Below are 19,653 nucleotides of genomic sequence, written 5' to 3'. Positions count from 1 at the left end.
CCACCACCCCGGTCTGCCAATCCAGAGGCACTGTCGCTGATGTCCATGTGATGTTGCAGAGGCATGTCAACCAAGACAGTCCTACAACATCCAGAGCCTTGAGGAACTCCGGGCGTATCTTATCCACCCCCGGGGCCCTGCCACCAAGGAGTTTTTTGACCACCTCGGTGACCTCAGTCCCAGAGATGGGGGAGCCCACCTCTGAGTCCCCAGGCTCTGCTTCCTCACTGGAAGGCATGTTAATGGGATTGAGGAGGTCTTCGAAGTACTCCCCCCACCTACCCACAACATCCCGAGTCGAGGTCAGCAGCGCACCATCCCCACCATATACAGTGTTGACACTGCACTGCTTCCCCTTCCTGAGACGCCGGATGGTGGACCAGAATCTCCTCGAAGCCGTCCGAAAGTCGTTCTCCATGGCCTCCCCAAACTCCTCCCATGCCTGAGTTTTTGCCTCAGCAACCACCAAAGCCGCATTCCGCTTGGCCTGCCGGTACCTATCAGCTGCCTCCGGGGTCCCACAGGACAAAAGGGTCCTGTAGGACTCCTTCTTCAGCTTGACGGCATCCTTCACCGCCGGTGTCCACCAACGGGTTCGGGGATTGCCGCCACGACAGGCACCAACCACCTTACGGCCACAGCTCCGGTCAGCTGCCTCAACAATAGAGGCACGGAACATGGCCCATTCGGACTCAATGTCCCCCACCTTCCTCGGGGGATGTGGTCGAAGTTCTGCCGGAGGTGGGAGTTGAAGCTACTTCTGACAAGGGGCTCTGCCAGACGTTCCCAGCAGACCCTCACAACACGTTTGGGCCTACCACGCCTGACCGGCATCCTCCCCCACCATCGAAGCCAACTCACCACCAGGTGGTGATCAGTTGACAGCTCCGCCCCTCTCTTCACCCGAGTCCGACGACACAACCACAAAGTCGATCATCGAACTCAGGCCTAGGGTGTCCTGGTGCCAAGTGCACATATGAACACACCTATGCTTGAACATGGTGTTCGTTATGGACAATCCGTGACGAGCACAGAAGTCCAATAACAAAACACCGCTCGGGTTCAGATCGGGGGGGCCATTCCTTCCAATCACGCCCTTCCAGGTCTCACTGTCATTGCCCACGTGAGCATTGAAGTCTCCCAGTAGAATGAGGGAGTCCCCAGAAGGTATGCCCTCTAGCACCCCCTCCAGGGACTCCAAAAAGGGTGGGTACTCCGAACTGCTGTTCGGTGCATACGCACAAACAACAGTTAGGACCTGTCCCCCCACCCGAAGGCGAAGGGAGGCTACCCTCTCGTCCACCGGGGTAAACCCCAATGTACAGGCTCCAAGTCGGGGGGCAATAAGTATACCCACACCCGCTCGGCGCCTCTCACCGGGGGCAACTCCAGAGTGGTACAGAGTCCAACCCCTCTCAAGGACATTGGTTCCAGAGTCCAAGCTGTGCGTCGATGTGAGTCCGACTATATCTAGCCGGAACCTCTCAACTTCGCGCACTAACTCAGGCTCCTTCCCCTTCAGAGAGGTGACATTCCACGTCCCAAGAGCCAGCTTCTGTAGCCGAGGATCGGACTGCCAAGGTCCCCGCCTTCGGCCACCACCCAACTCACACTGCACCTGACCTCCTTGGCCCCTCCCATAGGTGGTGAGCCCATGGGAAGGGGGACCCACGTTGCCTCTTCGGGCTGTGCCCAGCCGAACCCCATGGGTGCAGGCCCGGCCACCAGGCGCTCTACATCGAGCCCCACCTCCAGGCCTGGCTCCAGAGTGGGGCCCTGGTGACCTGCGTCCGGGCAAGGGAAAACGGCGTCCAAAATTGTTTTTCATCATAGGAGGTTTGTTTAACCGCTCTTTGTCTCATCCCTCACCTAGGACCAGTTTGCCTTGGGTGGCCCTACCAGGGGCATAAAGCCCCGGACAACATAGCTCCCCTCCACCACGATAAGGTGGCGGTTAAAGGAGGGGTATATATATATATATATATATATATATATATATATATATATATATATATATACACAATCATATGAAAAAGTTTGGGAACCCCTCTTAATTCTTTGTATTTTTGTTTATCATTAGCTGAGCTTTCAAAGTAGTAACTTCCTTTTAATATCTGACATGCCTTATGGTAACAGTAGTATTTCAGCAGTGACATTAAGTTTATTGGTTTAACAGAAAATATGCAATATGCATCATAACAAAATTAGACAGGTACATAAATTTGGGCACCCCAACAGAGATATTACATCAATACTTAGTTGAGCCTCCTTTTGCAAATAGGCCTCTAGACGCCTCCTATAGCCTTTGCTGAGTGTCTGGATTCTGGATGGAGGTATTTTTGACCTTCTTCCATACAAAATCTCTCCAGTTCAGTTAAATTTGATGGCTGCTGAGCATGGACAGCCTGCTTCAAATCATCCCATAGATTTTCAATGATATTCAAGTCAGGGGATTGTGATGGCCATTCCAGAACATTGTGCTTCTCCCTCTGCATGAATGCCTTTGTAGATTTCAAACTGTGTTTTGGGTCATTGTCTTGTTGGAATAACCAACCACTGCGTAACTTCAACTTTGTGACTGATGCTTGAACATTATCCTGAAGAATTTGTTGATATAGGGTTGAATTCATCCGACACTCGACTTTAACAAGGGCCCCTGTCCCTGAACTAGACACACAGCCCCACAGCATGATGGAACCTCCACCAAATTTGACAGTAGGTAGCAGGTGTTTTTCTTGGAATGCGGTGTTCTTTTTCCGCCATGCAAAGCACTTTTTGTTATGACCAAATAACTCAATTTTTGTCTCATCAGTCCAAAGCACTTTGTTCCAAAATGAATCTGGCTTTGGGCGACACGGTGGCGCAGTGGGTAGTGATCTGACTCGCAGTTAGGAGATCTGGGTTCGCTTCCTGGGTCCTCCCTGCGTGGAGTTTGCACGTTCTCCCCGTGTCAGCATGGGTTTCCTCTGGGTGCTCCGGTTTCCTCTCACAGTCCAAAGACATGCAGGTTAGGTATATTGGCAATTCTAAATTGTTGTGTGTGTGTGTGTGTGTGTGTGCACCCTGCAGTGGGCTGGCGCCCTGCCCAGGGTTTGTTTCCTGCCTTGCGCCCTGTGTGGGCTGGGATTGGTTCCAGCAAAACCCCATGACCCTGTAGTTAGGATATGTAGTTATAGCAGGTTGGATAATGGATGGATGAATCTGGCTTGTCTAAATGAGCATTTGCATACAACAAGCGACTCTGTTTGTGGCGTGAGTGAAGAAAGGGCTTCTTTCGCATCACCCTGCCATACAGATGTTCTTTATGGAAATTGCGCTGAATTGTAGAACGATGTACAGATACACCATCTGCAGCAAGATGTTCTTGCAGGTCTTTGGAGGTGATCTGTAGGTTGTCTGTAGCCATTCTCACAATCCTGTGCATATGCCGCTCCTGTATTTTTCTTGGCCTGCCACACCTGGGTTTAACAGCAGCTGCGCCTGTGGCCTTCCATTTCCTGATTACATTCCTTACAGTTGAAACTGACAGTTTAAATCTCTGAGATAGCTTTTTGTAGCCTTCCCTTAAACCATGATACTGAACAATCTTTGTTTTCAGATCTTTTGAGAGTTGCTTTGAGGATCCCATGCTGTCACTCTTCAGAGGAGAGTCAAAGAGAAGCAAAACTTGCATTTGACCACCTTAAATACCTTTTCTCATGATTGGACACACCAGTCTATGAAGTTCAAGGCTTAATGAGCTAATTCAACCAATTTGGTGTTGCAAGTAATCAGTATTGAGCAGTTACATGCATTCAAATCAACAAAATTACAAGGGGACGCACATTTTTGCACAGCCAGTTTTTCACATTTGATTTAATTTCATACAACTAAATATTGCTACACTAAAAGAGACTGCACCGGACATGCACAGAGTATGAAATAAATAACTGGAATCCGGTTAAGGTTTTACATGATCAAATAAATGAGTTACTTGCGCAAGAATCTTTGTCTGTTTCTCCCGGTTTCTCAGAGGCCAATAACCCACTTCCTCTAACTGGAATAAGGGTTTACATGGCATTTTAGAAACCAGGTTCCTCTAAATAACCAAGTAATAGAGGCGCACTTAAACACATTCACTGATGTGCTTCAGTTTTACAACAGTAGACTTTTCTGGAGAGTTTCATTTAACTGCATGATGTTGCTCATTCATCTCTACTAGCCACAATATGAACATAACCTTAATTTAATGTATACTGTCTTAACTCTTGTACATACCGTATATATATTCGCGTATAAGTCGGGTCTTGAACCCCGAAAAATCAATCATAAAAATAAAATAATTTTTATTTTGTACATCTTCTTGCCTCCTCCAATCTCACCCCAGTTTCTCAGACACATTGAATTTTGTTGCAACAGCGCACTTCAACAGCTTTTAATTTAAAACCAGCTTCATATTTTCTTCTGATCGAATGCTCCATCGTAGATAAGGGATGCTCTTAGGATAAAGGTGTATGAGGGTGTGAAATACAAAAAACACAAATCATTGCAAACGTCACTTCGGAAATAGTTCAGTATAGTTTGTGTGGTCACGTAGGCACAATACATAGAAAAAAGGCAGTGTGCTCCGTGGTTACTCTCTCAGGTGGGCATTAGCATATCATAATCTCTTGGACCAATAGCATGAGTTTTCCGCATTCGACTTATACGACCAACATTATAGAATACTGAAAATTATAAGGTAAAATCAAGCCCCAGCTTATCCGCGGGAGAACTTAAACGTGAGTATATACGGTATTTGTTATCAGTATGCATTTTGCAATACTTGATTATGTGCGCATTGACAATTGACTTTGTTGTCTAAGATTAGGATGTTTGATTGGTGGTCTCACAAGGCCCTGCTGTTGTTTCTTGCCACCTCTGTATGTGTTTTGATTGACCCGATCGCAAGTAAATTTAGCCCAGCATGGTCAACTGCTGTCCAAATGTGTTCCTGAAACAGACGCTGCTCTTGAGCGAGTAATTGTGCGAGTCCTTTTATGCAAATTGTGCCATATTTGTATCTGAATGCAGTGCAGTTCTTCAAAAATATATCCATAAGAACGAATGAGAGTGAAGGTTAATGGTTACATTTGGTATTTTTCAAGTCCAAGTTATTCCTTCTCAAACATATTATACATGTATTCGCCACATGAAATAGTGTTCTACAAATAAGCATTTTCTACATATTTTATAAAATACATTGAGTTTTACAATGGAAGCCATGGTGCACAGGATGCTTAGAAAACAAAAGCCTAAAAATGTACCACCAACATCCATTATTCAAGCCAAGAAAGTTGTCGAGCATTAATCTACATCTTGAGATTCCACATACACTATAAAATAGCTTATACATGTCATTTTTGAACAATGTAACACCAATATTATGAGATTCATCCATTCTAAACGAAGACCAGCCGCGCACACTACATCAACGTTCATCATCCTCCACAACACCCCCAGGGCAGTGGTTTGCTCTCAAAAGAGAAAAATCAGACTAAACTGTTTGTGCCACGAGTTTGGCATGGTGTTGATTTACTTCTCTCTCTATGTGAGAACTCCTCCTGGGAAGGACACTGCTATCACACAAGTGAACAGAAAATGTATCCTTACCTTAAGAAAAAAAGTAGAATTTGCGATAAAATGACTATTTACAGGTTCCTTTCATTATCACAAGCACATTTTTTTATATTCAAACTTTTGCCACTTCAAAGAGGACATATTTGGTAAGTTTTTAGGCTTTTATTTCCTGGTAGTGCTCTGTGCCGCATAGGTTTCATTATAAAATTCCAAGACTGGAAACATATTTTTAAAATAAATAGAAAACACATAACTTTAGAATCACAGTTTTCCATGTGCAAATGTATATACAGCATGTTTGTGAAGAAATAACTTTGAATTAAATAATACCAAACTAACAAAATAAGTACCAAAAATGCAATAGAAACCATGAATAAAACATAGTCAGAATTTAGCTTTCCTTTCTTCTCTATCCTAGATCTCCATTGCATCACTCTCACTTACACCTCCCCTGAATCTCCTCACCAGGGCAGAGATTGGGGCAGAGCACTTCAAAAAAAACTGCTAAAAACTCATTATTTTAACATGTCTTTCTCAAAGCTTCATTTAAGTTTAATCTTGATACTCTGTATATGCATTTAATTATCAATATCATTCCTGATGGCTCCGTAATCTGTACTAACCCCTTCTTTCTCTTCTGTTCTTTTTCCAGTTTTCTGTGGTGGCGATCTGCACCACCACCAACTAATCAAAGCACTGTGATGTCCTTACACTGATGGATTAAAGGCCAGAAGTCCACATGACCGTCATCATCAAGTTCTTCCATGTGAACCCTGAATACCATTAGGACTGATTGAGGTCATTTATGTTAGGTAGAATGCCTAGAGGGGGCTGGGTGGTCTCATGGTCTTGGAACCCCTGCAGATTTTATTTTTTTCTCCAGCTGTCTGGAGTTTTTTTTTTTTTTCTGTCCTCCCTGGCCATCGGACCTTACTTTTATTCTATGTTAATTAGCATTCCCTAATTCTATTATCTTATTTATTTTGTTTTTTTTCATGTAAAGCACTTAGAGGTACATCATTTGTATGAAAATGTGCTATATAAATAAATATTATTGTTGTTGTTTGTCTCTTCTCCCCCACACTGGATCAATCTCCAGAATCTCCCTCTCTTTCTCTCTCTCCTACTCAGGCCCTTTAAATTCCTTGTGTGTGCAAGTGCTTTCCTTAATAACCTGCAGAGTGTCAATGGGAATTGGCTGTGCTGATCGTGCGTACAAATCGCTGTGTAGGCTAGAAACGGCTTAGACACACACAGACAGCCTGAAGGTGATCAGTACAAATTAACTACTAAAGTTTTAACCAGCAAAACAATTATTATTAACAGGGACATATGTGCATGCACAGCAGCAAGCGCAGCCCCACGTCTCTTTAAAAAAATAGCCATTCAGTCGGCAACCCCAACTGTAAGGCGCTGTGAAGCAGATGACGTCACATTGCATGCACTTTTTGTTTCTGTGGAAAGAAGGGTTTCTAAAAAGCTATTAAGTGATCAAAGCAATCCCTCAATTCCTATCCATCAACAAGAAAATATAAACATGCAATGCTGATTGCTTTGACTGCACACAGTGACCCTCTGCTAGACACTACACATACTGTCCACAACTTTTTTCCAATCAATAGTCGGAAACATATGAAATGCAATTAGTCACGACCCATAGTTTTAGAAACTATAATTTGAAGAATACTGGAGGATGTGCATAGGTTATAAGCAAATACTACGTGTGATGGATGGCCAGCAAGAGTTTACGGCCCTCACCCCCAGGCCGCCAGGAGGGGCTCTCCCGACAGCATGGACGTGCCCCGAATTCCAGCAGGGCCTCATGGACTTTGTAGTTTTTATGCACAGCCCTGCTGGATACCTTGGGGACCACCGGGAGTCGCTGTAGGGAGGCTCGTGGACTCTTATGTGCCCTATAACCTGGAAGTACGTCCTGGTCACGTGAACAGGAGAAATGACGTACTTCCAGGTTGAAGAAAAGGACTTTTACCCTTACCCGGAAGTAATAAGGACTTGTGGACTGTTGGGCAGGAACACCTCCGGGTCAGGGGGTATAAAAGGACTCTGGGAAAGCCCAGACACTGAGCTGAGCTGGGAGGTAGGGTGGAGAAGTGTCTGGGAGAGGAGGATTGGTATTTGTGATTGGTTTATTGATTATATGAGTAGTGTGGAGTGGAGGGTGCTTGGTGCACTGTATTATTATTTAACAAATAATAATTATACTTTTACCTGGTGTTTAGAGTGGTACCTGAGGGTTCAAGAGGTCGATAAACGCCTCTACTGCGACATACGTCATTTTATATAAAGGACATATGTATTCTCAGATTTTGGTCTCTGCAGGGGTCCTGGAACCAATCCCCCATGAATATGGAGGGCCAACTGTACTTGGATGACTTAAGGAGTAGGTCAGCTGGAATAAAATGCTGTCTGCATTTAACTGTTGTAGAAGAAAGATGTTCTCCTGAGCACCTTGTACTCTGTGTATTTGGTGACTAAAAACTTTCATTTCAGCAATGCTTGCAAGCCCTGGCTATGAACTGACAAAAATATATTGTGCAAGGGCTCAACAAAATCAGTTTCTATATGATTCAAACTGTTTTCTAGGTTAACTTCCTCAAAGTAAATGAGACAGGGTGAAGAAGTCACAAGGTCACAGGGGGTACGTGACATTTGTCTTTGGCCAATATTGGAGACTTTAAGAAAATGCTTAGTTAGAGATATAAGAAAAAGCTTAGCTTTTATATATTGTTTTAAGGAACTACTGTAACTGTTGTTGTTGTGTTGCAGTACTTGTGTAATTGAAATCACAAGACAAAGCGTTATAAAAACTTTGGGATACCCAGGCCGGGGGGCAGATGAAGGGCGGTGTCCTAGGACTGCGCGCGCTTCTCTGTCATTTTACCTTTGCCTGATGTGTTTGAATAAAAGATTTTTTACTAACTTTAAATATATCTCTCTGTCTTCAGTCACGAGAAACGACACCATAGAAAAAGTGTCCACACTGTTGAATTTGGTGACTCAACTTGTGTTATCAGAAAAAAGCCATGATGACTTTCAGTATTAGCAAGATGAATTACAGCATAGCTAAAGCGTATTTTAATTTAATCTTTCATCACTTCTGTATTTCCTATAATGGTTATGAATCTGCTGCGCCATCTACCAGTCTTTACTATTAAATCTTTAACATTGTAAATTCATTTTATCGTTTTTGATTGACACTCAGTGACTTGACTGGTTAATTTCCACAGTGAGGTTCACTTTTTCCCTCTAATTTATTTTTATTTTGTTAGTTGATTTTTACTGTTAAATATCGTTTTGAATATTTTATTATATGTCAATTACTATATTCTTTTTTAATTGTTAGCTCTTGCCCTTAGCAGTCTTAGAAAGCATGTTAATGATAGCCTCTAGATTTGTGACCCATTCCCGCTGTTACATTTGCAAGCAAGAGCAGCAGTCACTCTGACTCCGAGGGTCCTTTTATCAGTAACTTGTAAGGACATGAGATATGCCCACTAATCACATACTCCTGTAATTAACTGTGTATTTAAGAAGTGTAATCAACAGCTTGGCTAAATAATTGTAATGTTGTGTGATTCAGTCATGCCCTTCCTGGTACTGTGGTGACTCCACATGCGTGTCAGTAATAAAGGTATTCTGCCCATCCCGAGCTGGCTTTGCAAAATAGACTTTGACAATTTCAGTCAGTCATTTTCTAACCCACTTATGCCTGAACAGGGCCACGGGGGGTGCTAGAGCCTATCCCAGCTAAAATAGGGCACAAGGCAGGAACAACATCCTGCACCGAGCACCAATCCATCACAGGGCATTTGACAATTTCAATCATTTTTTTTTATTTATCTTGTCATAATATGGTGCTTTACAATGTATTCTACAGTGGTCTGTATAGTGCCGTGTATGTTGCTTAATAGGAAAGGTGCTATCTAAAGTAAAGGTTTATGGATTGATTAAATGAAAATAGCTTTAGATGGATTAAGATATCTCGTACTCTTAGTAGCCCAGTCACTGACAGAGAGTAGCTAAAAAGCCCTTCTGGAAAGCCCTGTGAGCTCAGGGCAGGAGGTCCCTTGTTTCTTACAGGGCTGACAATATGGCTTTGACAGTATTGAGTGGATGAAACTACTTACCCAAGGGAATCACCAGAAACCTCATGTAGCCGAGCCAGTCGGGAGTTTTGTGAGACAAGTGATCCACAAAGAGTCGCAGAATGGAGCTGAGATAATTCTGAGTGCCCGCCACAGCAATCTTAATGGGGATAGGAGTCTGGGAGTTACAGTTGCAGCTGAAAGGGGTGTTTGGGGAAAAGACACATAAAGAGAGACAAAGCTGTCACACAGAACCTGCCACCTTAGGTGAAAACCACAGTGACGAAATTCCTCTAATAGACATGCTGTTTAATACTTGCTTTTTAATAAACTTTAAAGCTTTCTAATAATACTAAATATTAGGTAAACTTACAATTGCTCCAAGCCACTTCTTCAGAAAAGCCAGTCAAAACTGTATACTCTAAGCATGTAATAATCATCCTCGTATGTTTGTTTTAGCACAAATTGAATATCTGAGAAATGCCTCAGTGACCAATAAACAGCACTGAGAACTTCTCTTCATTCAGTGACATAATCTGTCTGACTTCCCATCACTGACACTGGTATGCTACCACACTGTTTTCCCCTCTCTACATTTTCAGAATGTCTCTATATATACAAATAACACATATACAAAAAACTAGGTAATTTTTTTGATAAGTTCATTTTTCTGGAATTGTTATAATCCAATGGAGGATTGGACTCACAATCTTTGAATGCGTGAAACGATGGTGATGAAAGCAGCCTGGACATCGGCAGGGGAACATGTGCAAACAACAGGGAGCTGGTGATTCTGAAGAACCTCAGAAAGATACTGCCGGAAGAAAAAACACAAACAGACTGAATATATAAACTGCTCAAAAACACTAAGGATTAAACTTTAAACTGTGAATAAAATCCTTTTGTGAAACACTGTCAGCTACTATTATATTTCAGCCAGGATTTCTCTCCTGGCTGGCGTTCATATTCGTGTGTCATGTCCTTTTTGTTCATTGTTGAGCCATTTTAATTATGTTAATGTTACTTTTGTTATGTGTTTTCTGTATTTTCTTAGCCTATGTTATGCTCCATATGTTTTATGGGAGGTCCCCAAGAAGGTGTGGCCATCTGCCAACCACTGCCAGGAGCTCTCTATATAACCAGAGGGTCTCCCACTGCTCCTGGTGGTTCATTGTGAATGCACTTCGGAGTTGGTGAGCTCATGTGTTTTGCTGTGCTTGTGCATTTTACTGGGTTTTTATTACTTAATATTTGCATTATATATTGGGACTGTATTGGCTTTGGCTTGCCTTATTTTTGTAGGCAACTCCTTTTTGCTTCTTGTGTTTCACGGAACTTCTTTCATGCAACAGAGCATTCTGAGAAAACACATCTTCTTATTGTATAAGGGTTCTGTGTTTGCTCTTATTCTAGCCACGGTTTGGAAGTATATCTGCCTCTAGTGGACATTTTAGACGAATTTGTGCTATGGGACTCAAGCTATAAGTCTTAACACATAGTTAAAAGATCCCAAAATCCACTCACTATTGTGATGTCTGTTGTCTGTGTTTCCATGAATGCAAGTGAAATAATGCAAGTGACAAAGACCTTTTAAGGGCAAAAGAAGTACCCATTAGCTTGAATTATCCATCCATCCATTTTCCAACCCGCTGAATCCGAACACAGGGTCACGGGGGTCTACTGGAGCCAATCCCAGCCAACACAGGGCACAAGGCAGGAAACAATCCTGGGCAGGGTGCCAACCCACCGCAGAGCTTGAATTATTTATTTATTAAATCTTTTTGTCTTGTAGGGGGCATTTCATTAGAAAAAAAAAATCTGAAAATATTTTGTTCTATATAATGCAAATTAAATTGTTACTTCAATGCCTTTGAATAACATTCACTAATATCCCAAGAGGCCGTTAAAAAGTGCATTCATTACATTACAACATTAGAACAATCTAGATGAGAACAGGCCATTTAGCCCAACAAAGTTTACCAGTCTTATCCACTTTATTCTTCCAAAATAACATCAAGTTGAGTTTTGAAAGACCCTAAAGTCCTACTGTCTACCACACTAATTAGTTCACTGTTTAGTATTGTATACATGACACCATATTATTTTTTCCAGCAGACATTTTCTGAAAAATGCTGCCCTCTGTTCTAAATGCTGCTTAACTCTTTTTATTACAATCTGCGCCATCCTCTTTTTTAAAAGTTCACACCCCTTTTGAATTTTAGACACACCCCTTTTCTTCTTAAAGGTTTGCCACACCCCTATCTTTGAATTGTTGTCTTCTACTTCCACACAATGTAGGCAGTGTGTATGTTCTGTTGTGAGCGTACATGCCTCATTGCACTTCTTGGACACCATATCTATGACTAACAGTCATTCAAATTTCTTAAATGTGACATATTTGTTTTAATACTTAAGAATTAAAATGTGTTTATATTTGAAGGTAAAAGTGTTGACCAACCATGTTTTATACATATCAATTTGAGCGTGGAAACTGGCTTACGCAACATTTTTGTGCGTACGCACCCTTTATACATGAGGCCCCAGGTGATTGATGGCCCTACCATCACTGACTTCATCTCCAGTATCTGTCCTCCTGGACCTGCCCCTTCATAACATCTTCCTTCATAAACCAGCATACCAGTTCAATTCTGTTCGGACTCATGTTAGTAAAGACATCACCACAACTTAACTGTGTGTGTAATCATCTCAAACTGTCAAATTATATGGGGTTACCAAGGTGGTACCCCAGCTCTTTGTTTTTTGTGTTATTTTACAACAGCCGTTCATCACCTCTGGTGGAATCATGGTTCTTCGGCCCCCATTTAAAGGGTCTGGCTCCCAGAGCCCTTGTTGGGCCTCCTGACCTACAGCTTTAAAAGAAGATGGTCCTCCTCAATTTCATTTGGACACCAACTGTGTCCCTTGTGTCCAGTAGTCCCTATTTAGGTCCTTTTTACCTGTCTCATCTTATGTGTGTGAATCTTCCTCAACTGAAGCTTCTAATATGTCTACTCATGGTTTGTCACATTTTGAATCTGCATTAATTAATGAAGACAAAAGAAAGAAGGGTCCAGCAGAGTTTTAAAGTCTATACACTGCAGCTCCTTCTTATTAAGTCCCTTAATCATGGAGTTCAAAATTGACACAAGGGTTTGTATTTACAAATAAAAAGTAAAATCAAGTCAATGAAGGTCTACATGGGCTGTGACAGCTGCCACCCAGCATCTTACTCACCTGGCCTTGCCAGTCAGAGGTGTTGATCAGGATGATGTTGTCAGGCAGGTGGTCATCTGAAATGAGGATGTGGTTCAGCTGGTCATAAACTGTCTTCCGTGGAATCTGGAGAACAAAGATATTGTGTAAAGCATATCCCCGAGATGCAGTTACAAGAATAGTTACCCCTCTGCTGACCCAACTGCACTGATCACTTGGGTGGTTTTGAATTTTCTTTTGCCCTGACAGTGTACAAATTTATAGAAGGCCATGTTATGCTGCTTATATATATATGTTAAGCCAGTCATCTGCCAGTTCATAAGGGAGTAATTTGACATTAGAACTGTAGGTAAATAATTATTACCTGAGGACTCCCATAATTTTAGTCCGGCCTGAATTCCTAATTATCGGTATTTCTTTACCAACTGCATGTTCATGCTTTATTTATGATTACGGAGACTTTTGCCATCTATAAGAACTCGGTTAAAAATAACCCCATGTAAAACAAGTGCTCTGCAAATTGACAAGTCAATAAAATCACATAAATTCTTGTGAAAACGGCATTTGCCCTAGAATTTAAGGGTTTCGGGGAAAAAACAGACTGTAGAAGAACTTGTCCTCACTCTTTGAGACCCAGATCGAAATCGCTTCCTAACAACGTAGGTCAAGTGGATAAGTTTGTGGACACATGAGCGATTTGGACATGACTAAAATTACAGAGGTTCTCTGGTAATAATCACTTTTCCCCACCTCCAGGTGTAAAACTAATCCCATCTGAATAGGGTTATGGGATGTAGCAATCTGTCAACAGTGGTATTGGAAAGTACTCATTCATCCTTTCAAATGCATTAGACTTTGTTCTCTGTGTGTATTTGTAAGCTTTCAAGATGTCACGCATGCGCATCAGAGGGTCACCTTCTGGGTTCGTCAGACATAAGCACTACCATGCCGGGACACCACAGGGTGCGATCGCTGACACTTCTGTTTCTTCTTCCACTCATAGCTCAGTGAGGGCAACCCTTCTAATCCATGAACTATAAAAGCAGGGGGCTCCTGGCTTTCATTTGGGAGATGAGCCACCCACACGACAGAGCTCTGACCCGGGAGCCTGACTGCTCCCCAGGGCCTTTAAACTACAGCCTACAGTTACATTTTGTTTTTGTTTATTTACTGTGCCATCAAGTGCCTGTTAATTTGAGCCAGCTTATTATTTTGAGTAAACAAGGTAGCTTGGTGAACACCCCAATATTTCGTCTTGACTCCTGTCTTACCTGCAATGGACGACAAGGTATATAAAACTTCCTCTGACTTAGAATTAAATCTTGTCTTTCAACACATGAACACCTACTCTATCTGCCACTGAACAAGAAATCAGGCACATGATCCTCCTTACTCTCTACAAAATATTATTCTGGAATTAGTCCTAGAGCACTGCACTTTTGAATTTTAATCAAGTCAAGTCAAGTTAAATTGAAGCATATTTAAAACAACAAGACTTGAGCAAAAGTGCTGTACAAAGGGGCAATAAAATAAACAGAATACAAACAGGTCAATTAACAGCATTCTCCTCATCCTTATACACAGTCAAAGGTGGAAGAGAAGAAGTGGGTCTTATGCCGTGTTTTAGAAGAAGAAGACCTGATGTGGAGAGGCAGATCATTCCAAAGCCAAGAAGCAACAACTGAGAAAGCTCTGTCTCCCCTAGACTTCAGCCGAGATCTTGGAACTACGAGGAGTAGTTGTCCAGAAGACCTCAATGCCCTCGGTGCCTAGTGGCGATGAAGGAGAAAAAAAAATCTTCGCTTCGGGTTGTTGAAAATGCCAGGGTAGCGCAGATGAAAGGTGAAAACAGAGACTAATGTCTGTGTTTTTAAATGAAACATAGTAGCATGGATTGGTGATTATGAGACGAGACCATTGGACTAGACTTGCAGTACCAGCATAATTTGGCACACTACGTCATTACAGTAGGCTAAATGTAACTAAGCTCACTATTCACATGATTAGCTGTATCTTATGTCTAGCAGACTATGTTACTCATGCTAATCTATTAAAAGGACAAAAACACAGTGCGAATAGGAATTTGTGCATTGTTTGAGCAATGTTCCTCCATATTAATGCTCTGAAGATCCTATCTTAATATTTGTCAGAATATTTATTATACAGTGGATGCTTCTCTTGCCAGATTTTGAGTTGTGTGTTTCCAAACATTTTGTAAAAGCATCAACACAGAGTCACTTCATGACTGGTCAATGGGAAGTGCAGAATTAGCAACTCAAGTTGACAGCGCCCAAATATTTTGAAACGTCAATAAAAAACATCAAGAGTCTAGAAACGATTTGGATTGAGACGGAACATATCTCATGCCTGGAGAGAAGCAACATTTCAACCTTCAACAACTTTCTTGCAATTCTGTGCCAATTTGAACATCCACTCAGGACCTTGCAAGTAGGACCAGGTAGTATATGACCCCTCTCATAAAGAATTACAGTATGGAGTACAAGTCAAGGGAGTGTACTCTTAAGATGAATAATATATGCTAGTGAGGCCTCATTTGGAATTTTTTGTGCCTTACATTCAAAGATGGGAAATATTCACAAGAATACAAGTAATGTTTTCAGAGTGGGTAGTAGGGTCTCGTCTACCATTGGTGAAGGTCAAAAGGCAGGCAAGAAGCGAGCAAGGCACCTTCGTAATGACAGAGGCTGAGAAGCAGGCTTTACAGGAACACAATTGAGAAGTGCCAGGCAAGGGAGGTTGACACACATGAGGATTTTGAGGAAAGGCTTTGGAGGAATGCTGAGAGTTGTCTTGAAGTTTTCACAAGAACATGAACGATGTTTTCACAGCGGGTATTGGGAGTCCATCTACCGTTAATGTCAAAAAGTGGACAGGAGTTGAGCAAGGCACCTCGAAATGCAAGAGTATGAGTAGTAGACTTTAATACAATCGAGAGAGAAAACACCAGACGAGGGAGGTTGAGACACACAAGTATATTGAGAAAATGTGTAGGAGGAACGTGAAGGATCACCTTCAAAGATGGGAGGTATTTGTAAGAATACGAATGATGTGTTTTATAGTAAGGTAATGGGGGCCCGTCTAACATTGGCAGTAATCAAAAAGCAGAGAGGAGGTGAGCGAGACACCTTGAAATGACAGAGCTAAGAAGCAAGCTTTACAGGAACACGATTGACAGAGGGAGCGCCGGTCAAGAGAAGATGAGACACACAATGATACAGAGGAAAGGCGTAGGAGTAAGGCTGAGAATACTAATAGGGCAAGATTCAATTCAACTATTCAATTAAAAATTGAATAGTTTTTAATTCATTCTATTACCTATCTTTGACATATACCGCAGCTAGAATCCTCATAATGTCACAATTTATTTTTATTCTAGCCATCTTCTATAGTAAACAGTAGGGAATCCATTCCCGGACGGGTTTATCCATTCCCGGGAATTCAGGAATCCCGCATTTCATTCCTGGGAATCCCGGGCTCCCGGACATGATACAGTGCACGGGCATCTCACATGTGAACGGTTTTTGAACGACCGACACTTATTTTTAATAAAACTACTGCAATATGTTGACATAAATAAAAGACTAACCTTATCTACAAGCAGTAATAAGAGTGTAGAAAGCACAATGTCCTCACAGGTGGCACAGTGGTAGGTCTGTTGCCTTGCAGTAAGGAGACTGTGGAAGATTGTGGGTTTGCTTCCCGGTTCCTCCCTGTGTGGATAGCGCTTTGAGTACTGAGAAAAGTGCTATATAAATGTAATTTATTATTATTATTATTATTATTATTAACGTGTCCAGCGTGCGGTCGTCCAAGAACGCACATTCATGCAGAAGTACACCAGCCGCTAAGAAAGCACGCTCTGCCTCCACTGAAGTAGGCTGCACAATCATCAGATACTGATACACTTGTTCTAAACAACGCCCACGCTTGCCGTTGCTCTGATACACCGCCATTTCAGCTTTTACTGATACATCCAGTTTCTTGTCATCATTCTGTGATGGCAAGTTTCTTGGCACAGATAATGCGGATGCAACAGACTGAAGCATTGCAATTTCAAGTTGCTGTTCAAAGCTGTTGTCTGATGAAGTGCAAGCTGCAGCAATGGCCGCCACCTTAATTATTTTCAACTATAACTCTGTTATTTCTTGATCGATTTTTACACGCTATATATGCGAGCTTGGCCGTTCCCGTTTTCCCGGGAATTACAGCAGTTTCATTCCCGGGAATGGATTCCCTAGTAAACAGTAAGGATGAACTCTGCCTAGTGTCATTTTGTGTAATGTCCAAACTCAGCTAATGTCCATGTGTTTAATCACTTGCAGTTTACATCCCCCACTTAGTATCAGAAAGCCACCACTATATGTGGTGCTGACCTCATTAGCATTGTTCATTAAGAGATGTCAAGTACCTAAGATCATTCACTCTTTGAACAGATCGGCAAGGTTGCTGAGCTGAATGAATGGCCTGTTCTTTCCAACTTTGTCCTCATGTTCTACATAATGTTTTAATTCCCTGCTTCCTTGAACAGCCATGTACACAGTAGAAAAAGTCTTGACAGGTGCATGCATGACATTAGAGGGCTGGAGTCGTCATACTGTGACAAGCCACCCTACCTGTAGTTGGCAGCGAGTGTCTGGAGAGCGCTCATTGTCCAGGCTGTTGGCTCTCTCATTTTGTTGCCTGACTGGCTGCCTCTCTTTAAGGGACGTGCTTCTCCCTCGGCGACCCGTCTGCTTTACCTCTTGCCTGCAGTGATAGAGAAGAGAGAAGATGATTTCAGTACAGTATATCACGCTCTAGTGAAAACAGGATGGGATCCATGCAACACTCGATATGATGCTTTACAGTGTCCATTAAAAATACTCACCCCCTTGGGCATTCCCACATTTCATTGTCATACAACATTCAGTACTGATGGATTTAATTACACTTATCAACAGAAAACGACTATAATATCCAAGTGAAAATATATCTCTGCAAAATGGTGTCTAGTTAATTACAAATATAAAACACAAAAGACCATGTAAGTTTTCACCCCCTTCAAGTCAGTATTTAGTAGATGCACCTCCAGGTGCCATGACAGCCTTCAGTCTGTGTATAAAGCTCAGCTTTGCACATCTGCACACTGCAATGGGCATTGTGAACGAAGAGCCTTTTTCAAGTCCGGTCACAAATTCTCAGTTGGGTTGAGATATGGACTTTGACTTGGCTACTCCACCATATTGGCAGCAACGTTTCGAAGCCATTCCTATATACAGTCATATGAAAAAGTTTGGGAATCCCTCTTAATTCTTTGGATTTTTGTTTATCATTTGCTGAGCTTAAAAAGTAGTAACTTCCTTTTAATATATGACATGCCTTATGGTAACAGTAGTATTTCAGCAGTGACATTAAGTTTATTGGATTAACAGAAAATATGCAATATGCATCATAACAAAATTATACAGGTGCATAAATTTGGGCACCCCAACAGAGATATTACATCAATACTTAGTTGAGCCTCCTTTTGCAAATATAACAGCCCCTAGACGCCTCCTATAGCCTTTGATGAGTGTCTAGATTCTGGATGGAGGTATTTCTGACCATTCTTCCATACAAAATCTCTCCAGTTCAGTTAAATTTGATGGCTGCTGAGCATGGACAGCCTGATTCAAATCATCCCATAGATTTTCAATGATATTCAAGTCAGGGGACTGTGACAGCCATTCCAGAACATTGTACTTCTCCTTCTGCATGAATGCCTTTGTAGATTTCGAACTGTGTTTTGGGTCATTGTCTTGTTGGAATATCCAACCTCTGCATAACTTCAACTTTGTGACTGATGCTTGAACATTATCCTGACGAATTTGTTGATATTGGGTTGAATTCATCCGACCCTTGACTTTAACAAGGGCCCCAGTCCATGAAGTAGCCACACAGCCCCACAGCATGATGGAACCTCCACCAAATTTGACAATAGGTAGCAGGTGTTTTTCTTGGAATGTGGTGCTCTTCTTCCGCCATGCAAAGAGCTTTTTGTTGTATTTTTCTTGGCCTGCCACACCTGGGTTTAACAGCAGCTGCGCCTGTGGCCTTCCATTTCCTGATTACATTCCTTACAGTTGAAACTGACAGTTTAAATCTCTGAGATAGCTTTTTGTAGCCTTCCCTTAAACCATGATACTGAACAATCTTTGTTTTCAGATCTTTTGAGAGTTGCTTTGAGGATCCCATGCTGTCACTCTTCAGAGGAGAGTTAAAGAGAAGCAAAACTTGCATTTGACCACCTTAAATACCTTTTCTCATGATTGGACATATCTGTCTATGAAGATGAAGGCTTAACAAGCTGATCCAACCAATTTGGTGTTGCAAGTAATCAGTATTGAGCAGTTGCATGCATTCAAATCAGTAAAATTACAAAGGGACCCACATTTTTGCACAGCCAGTTTTTCACATTTGATTTAATTTCATACAACTAAATACTGCTTCACTAAAAATCTTTGTTCAGAAAACATCCCAGTACTCAGATGTTCCTAGGAAATGAAAGACATAACACTGTAGAGTAAATTATTATACAGGCTGAGAGGGGTTCCCAAACTTTTTCATATGACTGTAGCTCTGGGTCATTGTCTTGCTGGAAAACAAATCTTCATCCAAGCCGCAGGTGTCTTGTGGATGCCATCAGGTGTTCCTCCATGAATTTTGCTGCATTGATCTTACCTGCTTCGTTTAAAAG

At 42.0% G+C, this 19,653-nt stretch overlaps 1 protein-coding gene across 1 annotated transcript in view; it reads right to left on the bottom strand.

The window, feature by feature from the left end:
* pacs2 (phosphofurin acidic cluster sorting protein 2) overlaps positions 1 to 19,653 on the bottom strand; it is a 310,748-nt gene that overhangs the window by 31,897 nt on the left and 259,198 nt on the right. Inside the window, exons 13-16 of the mRNA XM_051919933.1 lie at positions 17,552 to 17,684; positions 12,939 to 13,043; positions 10,412 to 10,518; positions 9,747 to 9,901 (exon numbers count right to left, since the gene is read on the bottom strand). Coding sequence (XP_051775893.1) covers positions 9,747 to 9,901; positions 10,412 to 10,518; positions 12,939 to 13,043; positions 17,552 to 17,684 — 500 coding nt within the window. The remainder of the gene's footprint in view (positions 1 to 9,746; positions 9,902 to 10,411; positions 10,519 to 12,938; positions 13,044 to 17,551; positions 17,685 to 19,653) is intronic.

Source organism: Erpetoichthys calabaricus, chromosome 16 (genome assembly GCF_900747795.2).
Source record: "Erpetoichthys calabaricus chromosome 16, fErpCal1.3, whole genome shotgun sequence".
NCBI lineage: Eukaryota > Metazoa > Chordata > Cladistia > Polypteriformes > Polypteridae > Erpetoichthys > Erpetoichthys calabaricus.
The sequence above is the reverse complement of the archived record's forward strand: the minus strand, read 5'-3'. Positions and strand labels throughout refer to the sequence as shown.